The sequence below is a fragment of the Elgaria multicarinata genome, chromosome 2, assembly GCF_023053635.1.
Source record: "Elgaria multicarinata webbii isolate HBS135686 ecotype San Diego chromosome 2, rElgMul1.1.pri, whole genome shotgun sequence".
NCBI lineage: Eukaryota > Metazoa > Chordata > Lepidosauria > Squamata > Anguidae > Elgaria > Elgaria multicarinata.
In genome coordinates, this window is record NC_086172.1 from 111,143,798 (window position 1) to 111,165,607 (window position 21,810).

Below are 21,810 nucleotides of genomic sequence, written 5' to 3' on the forward strand. Positions count from 1 at the left end.
TGCCTGCCTGGGGAAGCGGTGGAATCTTTTCGTAGATAAGGTCTGCTTGCGAGGCGGGACGCTTCATCACTGATTCCACCCCACCCCACCCCCGTCGCATCCCCACGTTCCACTTGCATCATTAACCCTGCCTTCCGTGGATGGAATCGCTACTACCATCATAAAATAGTATGTACGGGGCTATCGTGAAGTAGTAGCTCCTTCTTACAAGTATGCTTGCTCTGCCTGACAAGACGTGGTTGCAGCAGTAGTTCGTTGCCTTCTTGAATGAAACTCCTCACAGAGAGAGAGAGAGAGGAGATATATATATATATATATATATATATTCCCACAAGCACTTCTCTACACCAACTTTTCAGCTCAGCCTCCCAGACTTGGCTAAGAAATGGATACGGATGGCATTGATCTTCACAGAATCCCCCGCCAGTCATGTAAGTGTTGTGCAGTTTTAATGGGAAGGAAGGATGGATGCACAAGAGATTTATACTCCAGGGATGGCATTATTATTAGTCCAGAATGATTTTCTTCTGCTTTAGTAATTCTTTCTGGGAAACAGCTTATCAAAACTCTCTCTCTCTCTCTCTCTCTCTCTCTCTCTCTCTCTCTCTCAAGCACAAGTTTCCTTTGCTTTGAAATCAATGTAAGAAACCTAATATGGTTATTCAAAGCTCATCTTTATTAATCCATGAGCAGTTTTGAAACCATTGTTTCTATCATACTTCAGAAGAAATACTGTCCTTCATAGGAATGTGTTCTTATACATGCAGGTATGTGGATCTACATGCCACATCCAGATTAATATTGAAATTATAAAGAGAAATTATAGCCAATGTTATAATGGCTATAAGACACGGAATTATCTGTCTTGTTACTATTCATCTGGTATTGCTACAGTATTTACTTTTCTAATTATCACAGAGTTCAATTCTTAGTGTTTCACGTACTGTTTAATGTTTAGGGAGTTGGGTTCCAACTTTCTTTCAACTCTACTTCCTTAAATGTGTGTGCAACATAATTGACAACAGAGCCCAAACAGCGGTTTTGGGATTTATTGATGACACCATGCATGCACATGATACCCAATATAGTCTAGGTTGGTAATTTGTTAAAGATGTAAAATACTGTAACATTTTTATAAACTAAGTAAGAATGCAAAGTATTTAAAATTTAGCAAAATGAGTCCATTGCCTGTGAAGTTGCTAGATGTTAAAACCAGGAGAGTTTGGAAAAGAGAGATTGGAAGTTACTCTAAGTTCCCCTTAGAAAAAACTCCAATAGGCACATTGGATACATATATGTTTTTAATGTGCATTTTTGTGGATATTTTCTATACATGTTCTCATGGCTGGATAACAGATGACATAGCCAGTGTCTGTTGTGTGGTTCCATTTTCCTTATACTTTCAAGGGTGTTAACAGAACTGAGCTGTTAAGCTGGGACATGCTGAAACGCAGCACTGTCCAGCTGAACTGTATACAAATGAAGTAAATTTAGAATGGCACAGTTTATAAATTCCATGCTTTGTAATCAAGATACCAAATCTGACTGTTTGCTTCTAAGAATAGTACGGGGAGCCCTTTTCTTTACTCCCTTCGTTAAAATTCCCATGAAGTACCAGTATCCCAAAGCTGCTTATTAAAACAGCCAGATAATGAACTGGACTTAAGCCCATGTCTAAAAGTAACACTGTATGCTCATCAAATCTCTCAACAGCCACAGTGTCTCATCCTAGGGCAGGGGAGACAAGGGATACTTAGGAAAATTAGCCTGACATGCATCAGCTGGGTTTTACACCAAAATATTGCTTCTTTTCTGGATATTGTAGTCTCTGCAAGCTTATTATGATCAGTATAAAAAAGGGGGTGCCACTTAAATTCATACCAAAGTTTAACATGCAGAAGAGCTTTTAAATCAAATAATCTCAGGCCAAATACAGGAAATAGGTTATTAGGGGGCATTAATCAGTTTGAGGGCTCAGTGTATAAATGTACTAAACAGTATAGAGGCTTGTTGGAAATGATCCATCAATAAATCCTTCTACATAATAGACTACTGGAAAACTTCAGGCAAATTAGTAAGAGGAATTTGGTTTTTTCATTTTTATCTGACAAAATTAAGTGTTAATGTCAACATACAGCTCCGAATGTGATTTTGATATTTCCCTGTTTGGGGCATTTATATACACTTATATACACACAGATCTATAGATCCACAAATAATTGGATATGAATGACACATGTCTGACCTCTCAAAATTAAAATAACAAAAGGGTTCTACAAATTGTCATTTCTTCCACAGTGTACCAAATATTTGAAGTTAGAACCCCACACATATAACTACACAGCTCCAGTTAATTTGTGGGACACACTGCCGTGCGAGGTCATATATAATACATGTGCATTTTAAAAGGACTAGTCCTATTTCTGCAGGATAGTTCTATATCATTGGCCATTAGCCAGTATCATTAGCCAGTATCATTGGCCATTAGCCAGTATCCTTAAATCTTCGACTGCTAGATGTCAAATTGATATTAAATAACAGAACACAGTTAATTCACTTTTGGACTGGACTTTTTATGAACATTCAGAGATAACAGTGTAGATAGAAGCCTAGAGAAATGGGTAGGCTGTACTACTATGATTTACTTTCATCCCTATCATTTGCTCTTTATCATAGAGAGATTCTGAATAATATTTTGTAATTACCTCAGTGCTTGAATTACAGAGTGGCCTTTGGCTTCATGGTTTTTGTGACACATCCTCTTGGCTACTGTTTTTAGAAGTCTATAGGGAAGGCATAGTTTGGCTAACACTGAGGGGGGGTCAGAGGGTGAGCCTTTGTGCCTTTTCCAGCATAAACTGAGCATTGCATTTCCTTTTGTTTTGCCTTCATAACTCATCAACTGAATCAGTTTTGAAAGGGCTAATTTTGTTCATCTAAGACTGAGCAATCCTACTGACAAACCTTGCAACAAACAAATGCCTTTGGACCGTCCGACCCCCACCCCCACCCCCAGGTGTAGGGGAGTAAAATAAACAATAAACAATTACTTTTGACTGTGGTGAATTTTAACCTCGGTACCAAGGGAGGGGAACCTACAGACCTCAAGATGTTGTTGGACTTCAAATCCCATCATCCCTGGTTGTTGGCATGCTGGGTGGGACTAATGGAGGCTAGCAACATCTGGCAAGCCACAGGTTTCCCACTCCTGCCTATTACCATCCATATCCTGCCTTGTAGGGAGACTTCTATTTTGAAATATACAGGACTTCTTTCCCCCTTTAGGAGCCTTGAGCAGGTACTGGATTACAGCTCTTTTCCTTTTACTACAGTCCTGGGATTGAGTCATTGGAATTCTCTTTCATGAGTTTGTGGTTTCACTAAAGGAAAGGGTAAATGAGATGACTCCTTGCCTGCTCTGTCATAATCCTTCAAACTCATAGGCATGCTGCCCTGCAAGGGAAGCATTACTGATATTTCCAGCACTAGCTTATGTTGATTCCCTTTCTGTTTCCTAGCGAGGCTTGAGCGCAGGAATGAAGCACCAGTTGGGGGCAGTCCAGAGTCAGCTTTGAAAAGGGTAGCATTAATAATCATGGTTTTGTTTCTAAGGGAACGGCATTGTCTGACCTGTAAGGATACAGGCGTTGTTTGTCCCTGCGTGATAATTCCAAGACAAGTTTAAAGTCCCATCAAGTTTGACGGGAAAGGGGAGTTACATGCTCCTCAAACCTACTCACTACTTTCACAGGCACGCAATGCTGAAGCAGAGAAGCTGGCCAGCTTTCAACTATGTTCAGTAATGCTTTCAGCAAACTAAGCCATATCATCATTATGACAGGCTAGTTATGAGTGGAGGAAGAGCCTATATATTGTACTTCCATGGATGCAGGGACACAGAATTAGGGTGGTGAGCAGGTTTGGCATCCACTGTAATGTTCCCAGCTGCAGCATTTTACTTTTTGTGATAGCAGCCATTCACTTATATTGGAGAAAGTAAAAGGGTACAGTCGGGACACTGTTGAGGCAGACACTAAATCTGCTACCTTTCTTTAGTGGGTTCAGCAAATGAGAATCAAGCCTACTACATCTGCCAAGCTTCACAGTTCTCACTGAGGAGGTAAATCTATGTCTGGGCTGTAACCACTTTGACTGCAGATGGGGGCTCACATAATGAAATGCTCCTCCATACCAAAAATAATTACTTTGCATATAGAAAAATGTTTGTCAGGAAAAGAGTTCTAGCTTAGCCTTCTCCCTGACATTTCTATGTGTAGGTGTTTGGTTTTTCAAGCATTTAGTTCAGTGACTCCCAGCTTTCAGTCTGATATGGTAGAGCCCACCTCAGTTTACCAGCTGAATGAGAACTGGACCATTGTTTTCTGTTTCTTGGTTGCTGTAGAGTGGGATGGCATGTAAGAACAGGAATGTTGAGAAGAAAAGTGGTGGCATATATGTAACAACCCAGTTATCCCACGGCCATTTGGGCATTCACCCATGTGTAGGGTGACCGTATGAAAAGGAGGACGGGGCTCCTGCATATTTAATAGTTGCATTGAAAGGGGAATTTCAGCAGGTGTCATTTGTATGCATGCAGCACCTGGTGAAATTCCCTCTTCATCTCAATAGTTAAAGCTGCAGGAGCCCTACTCTCTTGACCAGATACAAAAGAGGGCAGGGCTCCTGCAGCTTTAACTGTTGTGGTAAAGAGGGGATTTCACCAGGCGCTGCATACATACAAATAACACCTGCTGAAATTCCCCTTTCAATACAACTGTTAAAGATACAGGAGCCCTGTCCTGCTTTTCATAAGGTCTTGCTACCCATGTGGCATGGGAGAGTTAGGTTATCCCCCACCATCCACATATTGCGAGGGGGGGGGGCTGTAGTCAGGAGCCTGCTGTATGGACAGTTTCCCCCAGTGATGAATCTGCATACAGCAAGCTCCCCTGTACAGACTCTCCACTCCCAGCACATGACCGCAAGGGGACAGGGCTGGCAAGGGCATGACAGCATGGTTGGAGAGCACAGGCCCATTCTCATGTGACAGAACACCTGAATCAGGCCCTAGCTTCAGCCACATGCTCTTCCTGACTGTACTGGGACATTGACAAATTCCTATTACTGTGAACGCTACACATCAGAGAAAAAATAATTTAACTACTGTTTGCATAATTGTTTGCAAGATTGTTTATCCCTGAGGATAAATTACATGTTACGTTTAATATGTGGTTTGCATTTGCATCTTGAACAAAAAAATTAACAGGAGCCATGGAGTAATGTGTTTTGTTCCCATGATTTTCTTTTAGTTCATTTGAATCTCTAAGGGCATAATTCTATGCATGTTTAGACAGAAAAAGTCCTACAATTCCCAGCATTCCCCAGCCAGCATGGAAAATTGCACCCTAATTCATTTATGTTAAGAAATTAGAGGCCTTATACCTTCCAACATCTCACAGATGAAAATAGGGACAGTTTGGTTTACTTATAAAATCTCTATCAAGAGCTGCCTCCATCCACACTCTTACGGAGCACTGAACACTCTTCTCCACAATCTTTTCATTTACTTTTCAACACTGGCTTCTAGAGCTAGAAATATAAGTTACAAAGCAGACATTTGTCTCATAACAATAACTAAACTGAAGGACTGTATTTACAGGGGAGATGAGATAGATTGTTTAACATTTACCCTATCCCACCCTGTCATTTTAATCCTACTTTTTTCTCCAGATAGTCTCCAAGACCAGGAATAATAAGCTAACATGGGGCGGTGGAGAGAACAACCTGGGGAAGCAGAATGTTCAGGAGAACTGGCAGACACAGGAAAAGTTTAATTGCCCCTTCTAACCCCTGTTTCGACCTCACAAATACCTCTCACTTGTTAACACAGCAAACACAGATCTAAAAACAACTGTTTGCTGAGGCAGCACATAAGACCTCTCCACACTCTACTCAGGAGTACACACATTTTGTGTGATGGAAGGGGCTGTGGTGCCACACCTCTGGCCTCAACCACAATGACACATGGCTCCTCCATTCCCCACTGTCCACACACTTGCATGGATTCTGAGGCAGGGACATTCCCACCTCAGATGTCCATGCTAACATGTGGTTGTTGGGTAGGGAAAACTGTGTGTCCTTAGGGCCCCCACAGCTTTTTTACTTGTCCAATACACCTTTACACAATTAATGCATAGAGGGTGCTATAGTTTCACCCTGAAGCAAGTGTGTTAGAATGTAGAATGAACATAACAGAAAGAATGTTTAATTTCTAATAAATTGGTTTGTTTTTGGTATAGAATAGCTATGACTCAAACATATTCAACATTTATCTTATTGTTATTTTCATGTGTATGCATTACCTACATCAACCCGCACCCCCATACACACACAAATATTTTACTTCTAGAGACATAGCAAGGGCAACTCACAGTAATAAAGTTTTAAGAGGCATCCCCAAAGTGTCTTCAAAAGACAAAAGAGAGCCAATAACTAATGTGGGAGCAAATATTAGAAAATAGAGACTGGCTTTTATATATAGGGATAGTTGATTATGTGAGGATGAAGTGACTTCCAGGATTGCTTTTCCTAGCTTATATTTCTTGTTACGTGACTGGACGTCCATTCACACAACAAAGCATCCTCTTCCTCTCCTTCTCCGCCTTGGATGCCTGTGTCCTTCCAGTCTTCTCTAGACTGTCCCCCAAGCCTTCAGAGCAGATTTGGGGTTGTGGGATAAGCAGGGGAAGGGGGATGTATTCTGTCTATTTAGTGTCTATTTAGCTGGTGGATGTAGACTATTGGGAACCATATACACTCCGTTGTGGGGGGTCTGTCTCTCTCTCTCTCTCTCTTTCTCTCTCTCTCTCTCTCTCTCTCTCTCTCTCTGTGTGTGTGTGTGTGTATACACACACACACACACACACACACACATTCACAGGCCTATGGCTGAGGTGGGGAAATTGATTTACAACATATTTTAAAGGATCTTATGATGCTGTTGATAGTGGAAGGCTCCTTCAGCTCAAGGTGAACATTTAAATTTAGCATCTTACAGTCCTTGAAGGCATCACATTAATTTTTCCTAATTTTCTCTTTAATGGGGACTTTCCTGGGTAAAAAATTACCCTGTTCTAAATTATAACTTCCAGGGCGGGCCCATAGCTTTATCTTCTTTATTCCATTTCTTCATTTGGTAGCCATTTCCATTGCAAATTAAATGATGAAGTACATCTCATGCTAATAATTAATCAATAGTGACAAGAGACTAATAACCACTTTGATTTAATTACTCTTCCTTTCCTATCACTGAAGCTGACAGTCACGCACATCATTAACTTTATATATTAATTTTAAATAATCTATTCATTTATGGAGATTGATACCTGTTCAACATAGTACTATGTATAAGTGTTGAGGAAAGACTGGCAGTAGTTAATCCCTATCAAACTTTTCATGGGGCTATTTACAACAAGACAGGGTGGGTCACTGGCAGAGCTGGAAAACTAAGAGTCTCAAGAGTCCAATAAAAATGTTCTAGGGTAGGAATATTATGATTTATTTGGGATTTTTGTAGGTGTAGTTTGTATCTTAAAAATATATCAATATATGTAGGATAATAATAATAATAATAATAATAATAATAATAATAATAATAATAATAATAATAATAATATCCAGCCCTAGTCAGTAGGTTTTGCAAAAAGCTGTGGCCCTAATTAAAATCTTTGTGTGAATATCAACTTGACCAATAAAACACTAATAGGTGGGAGAGTTAATTGCCAAAACAGAAGTAAGGGGAGATATATGTTGACTGTTTTCCAAGATGCAGTTGAAATTTGAAGAAAATTAGTGCTCTGGGACTTAGTGTAGCTGAAGAAAATTATATGTTCACCACCATATTCACTTTTAGTGGCCTTCAGAAAGTGGTTTTTAGGAAACAAACAAAATTTGAGAGGAACTGACTAAAAGTTACCACAGACTCTTATTTTCAACATTGTAATTAGTGCTGTTCTGAAATATTAAAGTGCATTTCATGAACATTTTATCTCCCTCTTTCAAAACGGGTTACCTTTTTGGTCTTCTTTCCCAGCCCATTTTGGAATAAATGTGAAACTGTTTGAAAAGTGTCAGAGGGAGAAATGTTTTCCTGTTGCCAAGGCAAATGGGCCAGTTTGTTTATTTATTTCTGAAATTGATTACGTTTTTCATTATAACTATCGGTTAATCATTCAAATATGCATCCCCATCCACATTGTGTCCCAATTAGTCATGAGGAACAATGTACAACTAGAGGCAGATTGGGGCAAAAGTCTTGCCATGTAGTTCTGATGAGCAGAGCAACCAGTAGCAATGTGACAATACAGGGAGCATGGTTGCATGGTCAATTGCGTGTAGTCTTCTATTCGCTCCACTCAGAGAGAAAGAGTAGACAGAGAGTTATTGGCCCTCAGTAATTGCTAGATTTGATTGGCTACCTGATACACCATTGTGTATGTTCACTACGTGATCCCTGATTGGCTGGTATCATGCATTGACTACACCCTTTCAAGTAAAAGAACAAAAATAAAAGCAGTGCTGAAGCAGCAGCAGATTGGGGCGAGTGGAAGGCTGCAAAATGTGCAAAGGTGCAAAAATATGCCCCAAAATGCAAGACCAGACTGTGTATTTTAAAAAACCCTTCTCTAGTCTGTGTAGTTTGAATGATGAGGAAGTTCTGGGTAACATCAATGATGGCCATCTAAAGAGCCTTCCTTTTCATAGACATGAACAAACAATTTAATTTAGAATCCCTTAATATAATATATTTTGATGGCCTCATGGGAATCATGTGGACAAAAGTCCCATGCACAGATGTGGGAGCCGTTGCCAACGATCTGGGAAACAGACATGCTGGCTTTGCAGTTATTGCATGTTGACTTTAAAAAACATTTCCCTGCTTCAAGAATTTTTAGATGTACTAGTAGAGAAAGCATTTTACCTATGGTCTCATGATTAAACATTTTACCCAAGCAAGAGCTGCCCTACACATTCAGAAATATTGTGTGGTATAGCCCTCTTCAGACTATATTTCTTCATACTGCAGATGGGGAGCTACATGTTTGAATGCAATGCAACACACCCACACCCACACACACCCCTCTGCAATGAATACTAGCATGTCTAGGAGATTACCCTTTTTAGAGGCCTCCTTGAGGGAGTTTCTTATGTGAGAGGAAGCATTCAAACGTTCCCTACACAGATTGTAAAGTGGCACATCTTCATGTTGTGCCATGTGATTTTTTGAACATGTAGTTTGGCCTTAAGTTCATCTGTATGCCATGAAAATGTTATTTGCTTGTCATTAATCTTTAACTATCACAGCACAATTCAATAAATAGAAATATATGCATTATACTCAATTTCTGTGCACTAAAATTGGATTAATATTTGCACCAACCTGCCTCCTTGTTAATACTCCTCTGATCCACAAGTATCTTGAAGCTATTTATTCAGTTATAGGTTCTACAGTAGTCTCAGCTTCCCATTTCTTCAGAACATGACTATTATATCAGACTTACAGAAACATGAATTGAACTGACTTAGAATATACAGAAAACTGAGAGTAAGTTTCAAAATTCATAATGGTGAATGTAATTTATTTATTTATTACATTTTATATACCGCCCCACAGCCGAAGCTCTCTGGGCGGTTTACAATTAAAAATAGTAAACATTAAAAGTATACAAAATTTAAAAAACACAAAAACAGTATCCATTTAAATGTAAGTTATATAAAGTAGAGGAGGACAAAAAAAGATGGATTGAATCTAAAGGTTGCCTTCTCCCAATGGAAGAAATCTTCCTCCAGTAGAGTGTGTCCTTTCATCAAAAGCCATCTACTTCTGTCATTGGAGGGGAATCAAAATATTTCAGGAATAAAATACAGGCTTGTCTTGCTATGATTTTAATTTTTGTGAACTGCCCCGAGAGCTTCAGCTATTGGGCGGTATAGAAATGTAATAAATAAATAAATAATTTTTTTATAAAAATTGAATGAAATTTCTGGATCCAAACTTAAACCGGGCAGAAGAACAGGCTTTCTCACGAAGTTGCGTGTTTGAGACTCTAATTTAGTTGTTCCATTTCTCATATGGAAAACCACTTCCGCATGACAATGCTCCACCTCATGGGAGTGGTGTTGGATCCTTTGTCTTTTCCTGCGGGTTTTAAAGATTCAGGATAAGAACATAGTTAAGGATAAGAACATAAGAAGTGCCCTGATGCTGGATCAGACCGAGGGTCCATCTAGTCCAGCACTCTGTTCACCCAGTGGCCAACCAGCTGTTGACCAGGGAAGCAGGACAGGATACAACAGGATGGAATAAATTTGCTGCAGTAAATTATTAATCTGATATTATTCAAAGGTTCTCTCTTGTTTTTTAAATGTATGATTCTATTTATCTTAATTTCCTAGGCAGCATCTTTTACATTGGCACCTTCAATTGTACATTGAAAAAAAAGTCATCCTGCATTAACAGGACTCTTGAAAAATAGTTGCTGCCTACTATGCTTGGAAAAAGGGAGCAATTAGAGTGACTGTCTTAGAACTGACGATAAACATGGGTCTTTTAGCTAGCGCCGTAACAAGTAGCTTGTTTCCTAGATTTTAATCACATGAAGTGTGTCTTGAATACTCCTATGCAAATACTGCTGCAGGCATTAGGAATTTTAAAAAGTGAAAGGGTAACCACACATTTACTTCTTTTCTGTTTTTCCAATAGTGGATCTTAGGAGTAATAGTTCTCCGGGAGGAAAGTTTAAGCTCAAAGGGAAACACAAATTCCTTCCTGCTAACCTTCCTCTCAATGGCACTTTAGAGTTATACCTGTTTTATATTGTATGCTTTTTATCTGTACACCGCCCTGAGATCTTATTGATATAGGGCAGGATATAAATGTTTTAAATAAATATATAAATAACCTGGAGAAATGTACTAAAAATCTTTCTTCCCGCCTGATAGGCACAGGTTGTCTAGAATTACTATTTTTTATTTTATGGTCTTATTACTTTTATTGGATTGGATCCAGACTAATAGTACTACATGTCTACACTGAAGTAAGTTCCACTGAGTTCAGTGGGGCTTACTCCCAGGAAAGTGGGTGTGAGATTGCAGCCCAAGTTAGTTCCCATTATAATAAACAAGAAAGATTAGTTATAACTTAAGTTCCATTGATCAGAGAGGAAACTAAGTGAAACTAACTGGCTATTGTTTTGTTGCTGTAAACCACTTTGAGGATGTTATTTGGGTGGAAGATGCAATATCGAAGTGATTCTATAAGCTGAATCAATGAATGCATAACTTGTGAAGGAAAGAAAGTGACTCTCCTCCAGCACCCTCCAGAGCTAATAGCCATTGTAGAATGAGAGAGAAAATTTATGTTACCACCAACCTTCCCCCAAATGTCTTTGCCGATGCTCGTGGCTTCATTCTTCTGCGCTAACTTAGAAGCTGGCAAAGCTGGTATTTGCGGGTTTATTGCACACGCTCTGCAGTGTTTATTGTATGGCCCTAGATCAAGGGTGGGCGACTTCAAGATATTTTCGCCTACAACACCCATCAGCCCTAGCCAGCATAGCCGATGGTGAGGGTTCATAGGAGTTCTAGGCCAAAACATTTGAAGGACAACAAGTTGCCCACCCTTGCACTAGCTGCTCCCATGTTTGCTGCCACCTGCAAAGTAGATGGAAGGGAACAGGTGGGGAACCAGATTGAAGTGGGGTCTCTGGGACTCATGGACCATAATGAATGCATATCCATCCCCCTTCAAATCAGTATTTTGGGCATGTTTTAACCTTTGGGGAGGCTCTTGCAGCTTCTTTCCTTGGACTAAGTACCCCTATTTTGACTTCCATTTTCATCTGGCTAATCTACCTACTTGAAGAACTGTTTTGCTAATAAGTGTCTTCCCTTCGGTTTACATTCATGTAATGTGCCAGCTCAGCTCCTGTTGCTGCCTTCTTTCAAGAGTGACTCCTTCTCATTTATCACATCTTTCTGTCACTGTGCCAGATAACCTGACTCTACATAAAACTCCTCCTTGTACACACATTACCTCAGACTTTCACTGCTGCAGTCCAGCTCAAATAGCTTCATGATTTCCAAATATTTAGTCTATATTAAAAGACAACAACTCAGCTCTAAAGAATTGTATAAACGTGATGTATCTTGCAGCAGTGCATGACCATTCATGCTGATAATGTTTGGCCCTAATGTGAAGAAAGTCACAATTAAGTGTCATTGAAATCAGTGGGGCTTACTTTCGCCGTGACAACTAAATTGTCTTATGAGTTAAATGAAATTTCTTTCCCGAGAAATTTTGGCCTATAATCTTCTCCATACTTTTCTTTGTTGTCATCTTGTTGTCCAGCTTGCTTAACTCTGCTAATGTTAGCAATGTCTCCAACTTAAAATGTTTCTCAGTAAGCCTAAAGATGTTGTTGGCCCTTTATCCTTAACTGACAGAGAAATCTTATGGGGTTGTGGGAGGGAGAATCTGTGGCAGAGAACGGCCATGTCCAAAGCTTGTGCTAGCCAGGGTTTAAGGAGTCTGTGAGAAGCTGGAAGGAAAATAAGTATGCCCACTCCAGGGCATTCCCCCTCCCTTGTTGGGGGAACAAAGCCAGGAGGGCTTTGAGGCCTGTTGATGCAAAGCTGCCCCTAGAATGCTTCCTTTTTTTGCCAGGAAAGAAGCAGTAGTGGTGGACTTTTCTGCAGCTGCTAGGAAGAGGCTTTTAAGTAGGGTGACCATATGAAAAGGAGGAGAGGGCTCCTGTATCTTTAACAGTTGTATTGAAAAGGAAATTTCAGCAGGTGTCACTTGTATATGTAGGGAATCCGGGGAAATTTTCTCTTCATCACAGCAGTTAAAGCTGCAGGTGCCCTGCCCTCTTTTAAATCTGGTCACTCTAGTACAGCAACATATGAACAACATGTGCTCACCTTAACCAAAAGTTAAACAATGAGTGGCTACAAAGTTAAGGAAATAATGAAACAATAAACTTATAACAAAAGCAATATTTTATGTAAAAAAAACAAAAAGGAATAAAATGTGGAACACTTTTTGTAAGCATACACCAAAGATAAATATACGTATATTTATTATCTTTGGTGTATGCTTACAAAAAGTGTTCCACATTTTATTCCTTTTTTGTTTTTGTTTTATATAAAAGATTGCTTTTGTTATAAGTTTATTGTTTCATTATTTCCTTAACTTTGTAGCCACTCACTCTAGTACAGCTCCTGCACCTTTAACTGTTGTGATGAGGGTGGAATTTCACCAGGTTCTCCATATATACAAATGACACCTGCTGAAACACCCTTTTCTCTGCAACTGTTAAAGATACAGGAGCCCTGTCTTCCTTTTCATATGGTCACCCTATTTTAAGAGTGAGGGAGATGTTCAAAATCCTATATTTTGGGGACACCCTTCCCCAAAATATAAGATTGCACCGAAGTAGATTGCACCATTTTGGATTTTGTTTTTTACTTACAAGTAGTAAGATGTTTTTGTAGCTATTGCCCACAAAGTAACTATCTTTTATTAAGTCTTGACAAATTATTTCATTGGTGGTAGCTAGACTTCATGATGACTCCTCATTATTGTTCAGTGTATTGAACATTACTGCTCTGGTTCAAATGTCATGTTAACTCAGAATTTTTTAAAATCCTCTGTTACCATGAGTGATCGTTCCTGCTTGGTTCCTTCTGCCAACGGCATTGGTTTAGCAAGCTAGGGACTCTCTATCCCTGGCTCAGTTAGCATTATGTTTGAACTGGTAACTCCTGACAAGCCAGAGTTATAACCTAAGAAAAAAATCTGGCTTGACAGAGGAAAGACAATCTAGAGTTCCCTGTTCAGATGTAAATAAGCCAGTGACGAGGAGCCGAATGGGAGCAATTGACCTTCATGCAGTTTTTAAACAATCTGGGTTGCCTTGATGTTTGAAAGCTGCCATTATAACAAAGCAAGGAAGAAATATTTCTCATCTGGTTTCAGACAATTGTTTGTGATAATTCCTCTCATGTTTCTATACTAAAAAACAGGGAGTGCTTTATGCAGGGAAAGAAATACTTCCCTTTTTTGTGCTAATGGTCAATTATAGTTAACCTTTACTGACTCCAAAAATGCTGAATTTAAATGATCCTTCAACCTGTGTTTTTGCTTGTGGGCTTTCTCTGCTGTAGCACCCTGTCTGTGGAAAGAGCTCCCCAGAGAGGTTCGCTTGGCGCCTACATTGTTTTCCTTTCATTGCCAGCTGAAGACCTTTTTTATTTTCTCGGTATTTTAACACCTAATTTAATTTAAATTTAAACTCTGCTGTTTTAATCTCATATTTTAACCTATCTCAATTTTTGCTGTGTGGTTTTATCCTGGTCGTGCTTTTTATATTGTATTTTGTATTTGTGTTTTTAAATTGTTGGTTGTTTTATTATTCTCTTCATGGTTTTATTTTTTGTGAACCGCCCAGAGAGCTTCGGCTATTGGGCGGTATAGAAATTAAATAAACAAATAAATAAATAAATAAAATAGGGTGACCATATGAAAAGGAGGACAGGGCTCCTGTATCTTTAAAGTTGTATAGAAAAGGGAATTTCAGCAAGTGTCATTTGAATGCATGTAGCACCTGGTGAAATTTTGACTTCCTCATAACAGTTAAAGCTGCAGGAGTCCTGCCCTCTTGACCAGATACAAAAGAGAGGAGGGCACCTGCAGCTTTAACTATTGCGATGAAGAGGGAATTTCACCAGATGCTGTATGCATACAAATGATACCTGCTGAAAATACCTTTTCTCTACAACTGTTAGATCCAGGAGCCCTGTCCTCCTTTTCATATGGTCACCCTAGTTTAGTTATGCAATAGTATTTCCCCTCTGATAATGCTGACTTAATGTACCTCCCCCCCCCCACTTTAATCAAAGAAATATATCCTTTGCTACTAACCTCCCCTCTCTAGAATCTTCAGTTATAACGGAGTAGATCCCATGGATCATATTTGTGCACCAGGAAAAGCCGAAAAACTCAAAACATGGTGGTAAATATCATCAGAAGTAATATTTAGCATTATATACTAATAATTACCTTCTTTATGGTGTGTGGTGGCATGTTTGAAAGGAGGAACTATGTAGTGCAAGGTGCTGCAGTGGACTTCATTTCCCCCTATCCATGTAATCCCTGTCGCTGAGGGCTTGACCACCCAGGGTCAAGGATGGGAGAGGGCAGTTTTTCCCTTCATGTACATGGAAAAGATTAAAAGGGGAACTCAAAAGACATCTCTGGGTTGAAAGGTTAAACCTGCTGCCTGCCCCTTGGTGACCCTAGTGACCCCAGCCTTTGAAAATCAACTCTGTTCCTAATCGCACAGCCCTGATTCTTCATCTCTAAGCCCTATCCTGGATCCTGGATCCTGTTTTCCAGGCATGTTTGTTTATGATGGAATGTTAGATATTGGCTAATATGCAGGATGCCAAGAGGATTGGGGCCAAACTGGACGTGATTCTTTAGAAAATAACTTTTTGAAAAACACTTTAATTGTATGTGCAAGGAGTGATTTCCATCAGGACCAAATTGAGTAAGTGGGGGGGGGGGTCACTCTTTCCTCCCCAGCTGTGATTCCAATGAAAATCCTCCCTTCCAAATGTAGGTATTAGCCTTTGGGAAAATGCTTCCGTTGGTACCGAAAGTATTCACCCTCATTCCAAGGCTAATACCTGATAGGTGGTGAGGGGCAGGGGGAGTTGTCAGGATTGTGGATGGGGAGAAAAGGGGTAAAATCCCACCTTGTGTGTGGCAATCCTGATAAAACTGGCCTTCTCGTGCCTACTATTAAATTAAAAATAAACCGGACATGGTTTGCGATGACGTATTTAGCATCATGTTTCATTTGGTCCTTATGCATTGGTGAAAATTACTTTATTGCTTAAAATAGCAATTGGCACAGAATCTCCTGTTTGGCTTGAAGAAAGCAAAGGATTTTCTGTGTTCTGCACTTCAATGTGAGGCCAAAAAATTCTGTTGTTGATTAATGGTAAGCAAATGATAGTTTGAAGAATGTTGTCTCCATGCTTTGATTTGTAATGTTTAAGGCATTTTTCATTCATGTGGCATAATTTAGGTATGCCAAAAAATATGCCTTTATTCTCTACTACATATACAAATATTTAGATTTAAATGTCAGGGCAGGCGAGGACAATCTGGCCCAGGAACCGGATTATATCGTGGACCAAGCCGGCAGAGTCAGAGCATGTCAGGGGTGCAAGGCCTTACCCTGAAGCCCCAGTCCCTCTAATAACATCATCAGATCTGGCCATTTTCCCCTCTTTGCAGAGAGTGGTATGGAGAACGAATTCAGTTGGGCTCCTGCTTGTTGCACCACTTGCATCCAATCGGGGCTCAAGTGGTGTGGGAAGGGATCTGGCTGTCACTTGCAGGAGCTGGCTCCTACAAGGCCCAGCGGAGCAGTGCAAGGGAATGCCCAGGTTATCTCTGATCTCTTATCAGAGATAAGAAAGGAGTTCCCCTTTGCAGCACTTGCCCTCTAATGGGCATTCCTCTCCCCCAACAGCAGTCAGCTTGAGGAGATCAGAGTGCTAGGCCAATTAGGCCATGGGCCGGAGGTTGCCTTCCCCTGTGTTAGGGGTCTTTCAGAAGGAGTTGAGATGAGGTTCAGAACACAGTGGGGAAGAAACATTCTTCTCTTGCCTTGTTAAACACTTCCCTTTATTTACATATTGAAAGTCCCGTAAGTCAGTCAATTAAAAACATAATCACTGCACACAGAGCTCAGGCATGTTTATTATTCATGCGGTGGAATGTGGGGCCAAGCCTCGAACTTCTACACTATTACCCATTTTGTGTGTAAACTGTAATAAGGTTCATTGCATAAGTGTGTACGTCCCAGTGCCAAGTACAGGTTATAAATAGGGATGGGTGCACAATGATGTTCGATCCCATTGAGATTCTCCGAATTCCTCCTCAAAGCTCAGTTCGCCTTGTTCCTGTTCCCAAGCATGAATGTGTGTGTTTTCTGATTGGGGAAAATATGAATTACCCACCCATAAGCTAAAGTGTGATCATGCAGATTTGGGAGGGGGGATTTATCTTTGTGCACCTTCGAATGTGAATACAAGTTTGGGAAATTGCAGGGTGGAATTCCTGAGGATTTTATTCCTGACCACGTTCGTGTTCAGGGTTGCCAACAGGACAGTTATAAATCCTCATCCTCTTCATCATATAATTTGTATGTTGCTTTTCCATGAAATGTGCCCAAAGGTATTCACAATACAACAACAATACGAAAACATACCTATACATTAATTGCAATAGTGCATCATTACATTAATTAACAACCCAAACACTTAATTTCACTAATACTAACTTTATAACATTTCATATTAATTACAAAATAGGCAATATCAACCCTGTGCCTGCTTACCCTACCCTGTACCTGTTTGCATTCTCTTCCCCTCCTTATTGTTTTACTATGATTTTATTAGATTGTAAGCCTATGCGGCAGGGTCTTGCTATTTACTGTTTTACTCTGTACAGCACCATGTACACTGATGGTGCTATATAAATAAATAATAATAATAATAATAATAATAATAATAACCAGTACAACATAATATCAATGGTTATTTATTTATCAGTAAAGTGTAAGCCAAAGCCAAATCCTGGGTATGAGGATGCACAAGCCTGTGACTCATTCCCACACTCCCTGTTTGGATAACCTTCAGTCCTGAGTTCTGAAACAGCTCTGAGCTGCAAGAAATGTTTTTGAGGATATTTTCTTGCTAAAGTAGTAAAATGAACTTAGATTTTATTCATTATTTTAGCCAATAGGCTGTCAGTGGAATACAGAAATCATACTAATGGCGTTGTTCATAAAATTAGAAACAGATATCATTCGTAAAAAAGATGAAAAATAAAGCAAAGATCCTTAAGTTCAAGATAGATTATACTAAAGAAATTAATTGTTTGAGGATAAATAACATGTTAAATAACATGTCACTTCTAATTCTGGCAAGGCAGTGATCCAAAACAACAGTTTCATTCAGTTGCACAAAATGCTCCCAGGGCTTGCAGTAAAACGGAATATAAAAGGGAGAAATCAAACAAACAAGCCATATCAGACCCTTAATACAGAATATAGGTTTCTCATCCCCACTGCTTCTAGTAATATTAAGATTGGTAAGTTTGGGAGAGTAGAGGAACTACATGCAGATCTTGCAAATTAATAGCTTAATCTTGTTCTCGTAAGTTACTACATAGGCATGACATAGGACTTGGCTTAGGAGTCTGGGTACTCATGCTAGCTCACAACTGCTGTGGACATGTTTGTCTGATGAATGCAAGCTTATCATGGTGCTTCCAGATGAAGAGTCCCTAGAAGGCATTGTGTGGCTATTCTGCCTTTTTTCTCTCTCAATATATTTTCTGGAGTGAGGGAAAAAAATGAAAGAATTATTGGAAAAACATGGGGATGTTACTAGTAAAATATGATGTCCCCATAAAATTCCATGTATGAGGCAGAGCAATGGCAGGATCAAAGCCTCATCTGGAAGTGCCCTATATAGTTGACTCCTACTGTATCAGCTTTCGTAAATCTTCGCAAGGCGGTATATTTCAAGGCTAAGCTATCCCACTCAGTACAATGGCAACTGGGTACACAGCCATCACTTATTCAGCCATTCTTTCTATTATTGCATGACCCAAATATTGGTGGGGGGGATTACAGAAGTGAACAATGGCTTAAGTGAAAGGAGAAGGTAAGTATGACAACATATCCAAACATCACTGAAATCCAACTTTATTTGTGATGACCATACTTAGAAGAGTGAAGGGTGAAACACAATGTGAACTTGCATGTACCTTTATGAAACCTCTCTAAAGTCAGTGTATGTGATTTTTTTAAAAAAACTCATTTTTTACTGCTGATGATATGAAATAGCATTAACCAATGTTACAGTCCTCCCTCAATAACATTAATGTCGTAATTGTCATCAACAGTAGCCCTATTCAGGCATTGTGTTTAGGGCATAATGAGCACTTGAGGGAAGAGAACAAGGTCAAACACGCTAGCTCCATCTCTCCATCACCATCCTTGCCACCCTCCACATGTGTGCAGTGGGGAGCTTTTTGTATCTGTGTAGGCTCCACATGCGATTTTTGAACCCTTGAGGACAGCAACAGGGGGCAGAGCTACAGAATGCTCATTCTTATTCTCCCTGTTCACATGAAGATGGGCTGAAGCTAGAGGTAGAGCACATGCTTTGCATGCAGAAGGTCCCAAGTTCAATCCCTGGCATCTCCAGTTAGATCAGGAAAAAGTCCCTAACCATTGCCAGTTAGTGTCATCAATACTGGGCTATTTGGACCAGTGGTCTCACTCAGTATAAGGCAGTTTCCTATCTGTTCATCATTCTCTAAAACAGAATGCCTGAATAGGGCAATAGTCTTTTATGTTCTCACCATTCCTTGCCATGGAAATCACCACATGTTGTTACTCATTGGAAGACATTTTTATGACACAAGCAAACTACTTTATCACTACGACACCTCATTGTTGACACTGAATATATCGTCAGGAGCAGTTGCCTCATCAGGCATAATAGGAATGACTGTCTTGTTTTCAGTTTAATGTCCTCCAGATTGTCTGTAACTATGGGGAAGAGGGAAGTGGTATTACAGTTCAGGAACTAAATAACAGGGCTTCTTTACTTAGGAAGTTAAGGCTTAAGGTTTGCTGATCTTAGGAGCAAAGTGTAGCTCTTTCAGACATTGCTGTTAAATGAAATGAATATGCTTGTGGGGTGGGGGAAGCAGCATTATAGACAGGCCTCTCCTAACCTATGCACCTTCATTAGTACATGCAGTTAGAAACCCTGTACACACAGGGCTCTGAAGATCTGTACATATATTATAATCAACATGCATGGTCTGAGAGAGGACCCTGTTGCTATAATTTCTCCTTCTGCCTACCCACTGACCACCCTCTCCACGTTCAATTCTCTCAACAGTATCATCTGAAAAGAGCTTCATTGACTCGCTGAAGAACATCTGTTTACAGGACATATAATTGCTGAAGACGGTTGGAATCTGTCCCAACCTCCCATAATTATAATAATATTGTGTGATTGATGAAAGGAGCAGTCATATATGTGTTTTTAAAATCTTGGAGGACCTAGGATATGCCTACAATTGGCTGAAGACAAGAGCTTTTGAAAGTTGTTTGAACATATTAGTGAATTACAGAATAATCCGCTAATGCAAAATACAACTAATGAATTGTCTGGAGACATGACTTGCTGGCTATTCTGAAATATCTCCTGAATATGATAGACTCAGGAATCTTATGTGTGCAGACAAAGGATTAAAGACATTTAGACCATCTCTCCTAGAAGAATATACAGTTTTGCTGTATACCCTCTGACCTTGTATGTCTTACAAGATAAATAACTCTTATCCGTTCCATCCATGCATTCCTTCTGTGGAATTCCCACAATACAGACTCTTCAGGTTATCTGGTACGAATGGTATGTACTGTGTCTGTGCATTTCACTCTGTTAGAATCTCTGTTTGGAAATCTGTTTCTTATGAAAGGATCATGTTATTCCTTTTCTGGGTAACAGCCATAACTTTGGCCGTGGCCTTGTAGCTGGATCACCATATTTTCTGATGACGCCTTTTGCAATAGAATTAATTGTGTTCCTGAGCAGAACATGCTCAGTTAGATTTGAACTGGAAAAGCGAGGAAGTTAGCTTTGTCTGCCATGATTTACCTACTTGTTGTAGCGATGGTTTTGTCCTCTACATCTTGCTGTTATGCATTCCTCACTTCCCCAAGTGATGACAACTTCTAGCGGCCACACTATTTTGGTTTGCTTTCCTTTGAGCAAGAGAACACCTAAGAGTATTATTGTTTTGCCCCATAAAGTGGGATGGCTCATAAGAAAAAGGCGACAATAAAAATAACAATGACTTAAAAACAACAATCAGTGCACAAGTTCTAAGACACATGTCAAGGAAGAACAACATCACCTAGTCTGTAAACCAATAGCACTAATTTTATGTGATTCCCTATAGGGAATCCCAGTGGGCCAGATTTAGCCCTTGGACATGAAGTTCTGCACCACTGATTTAGGGCTTTAAAGCACTTGGTGTTCTTGTAATATTTGCTTCTTTTTTTAACCAAAAAACAATAATAATATAGGTAGCATATAAGTGGAGGCACAGAACAGCTACTCTGCATAATCCTCAGTGAAAGGACCTCTAACTCTTCCAAACCAGTGTTATTTTTTATCTCTTTCTCCCCCTCTGTCTTACACACACACACACACACACGCACACACACACACCCCTATTCATCCCCTTAGCTGAAAGGTATGTGTCCCCTCCCCCAGACTTTGATAGGTATCAAAGCCTGGAAGAGATTCCAAAATATCTTCTGACCTAATCATTAGTTCTCATCAGCAACTCATTCTGGGCTATTAACCAGCAGTCTTCCTAACAAAGGAATGGTCAACCAGCAGAGTAAAAATTCTTTGGTTTGGACTCCAAAGGATTCATATTGCTTAGAAGTGAGTCTCAAGCCCACAGTTTAAAAGGAAGATATGTTTTGTAGAAACAGTCAAATTACCATAAATGAAATAGCATTATATATGTCAGCCTCAAAGGTGAGATCATACCCATTGAAATATGCTTAGGAATACCTTTAATATCAGTGACAGACAGCATAGCAATAAACTCTAGAGCAGAATATTTAATAATAT

General features: G+C 39.7%; 1 protein-coding gene across 1 annotated transcript in view; it reads left to right on the forward strand.

Moving 5' to 3' along the window:
* The first annotated feature begins 353 nt into the window (after nucleotides 1–353).
* The window catches only part of ANO1 (anoctamin 1), a 141,633-nt gene continuing 120,176 nt past the window's right edge, over nucleotides 354–21,810 (forward strand). Inside the window, exon 1 of the mRNA XM_063117376.1 lies at nucleotides 354–431. Within this exon, the coding sequence (XP_062973446.1) occupies nucleotides 386–431 (46 nt within the window). The 5' untranslated portion in view covers nucleotides 354–385. The remainder of the gene's footprint in view (nucleotides 432–21,810) is intronic.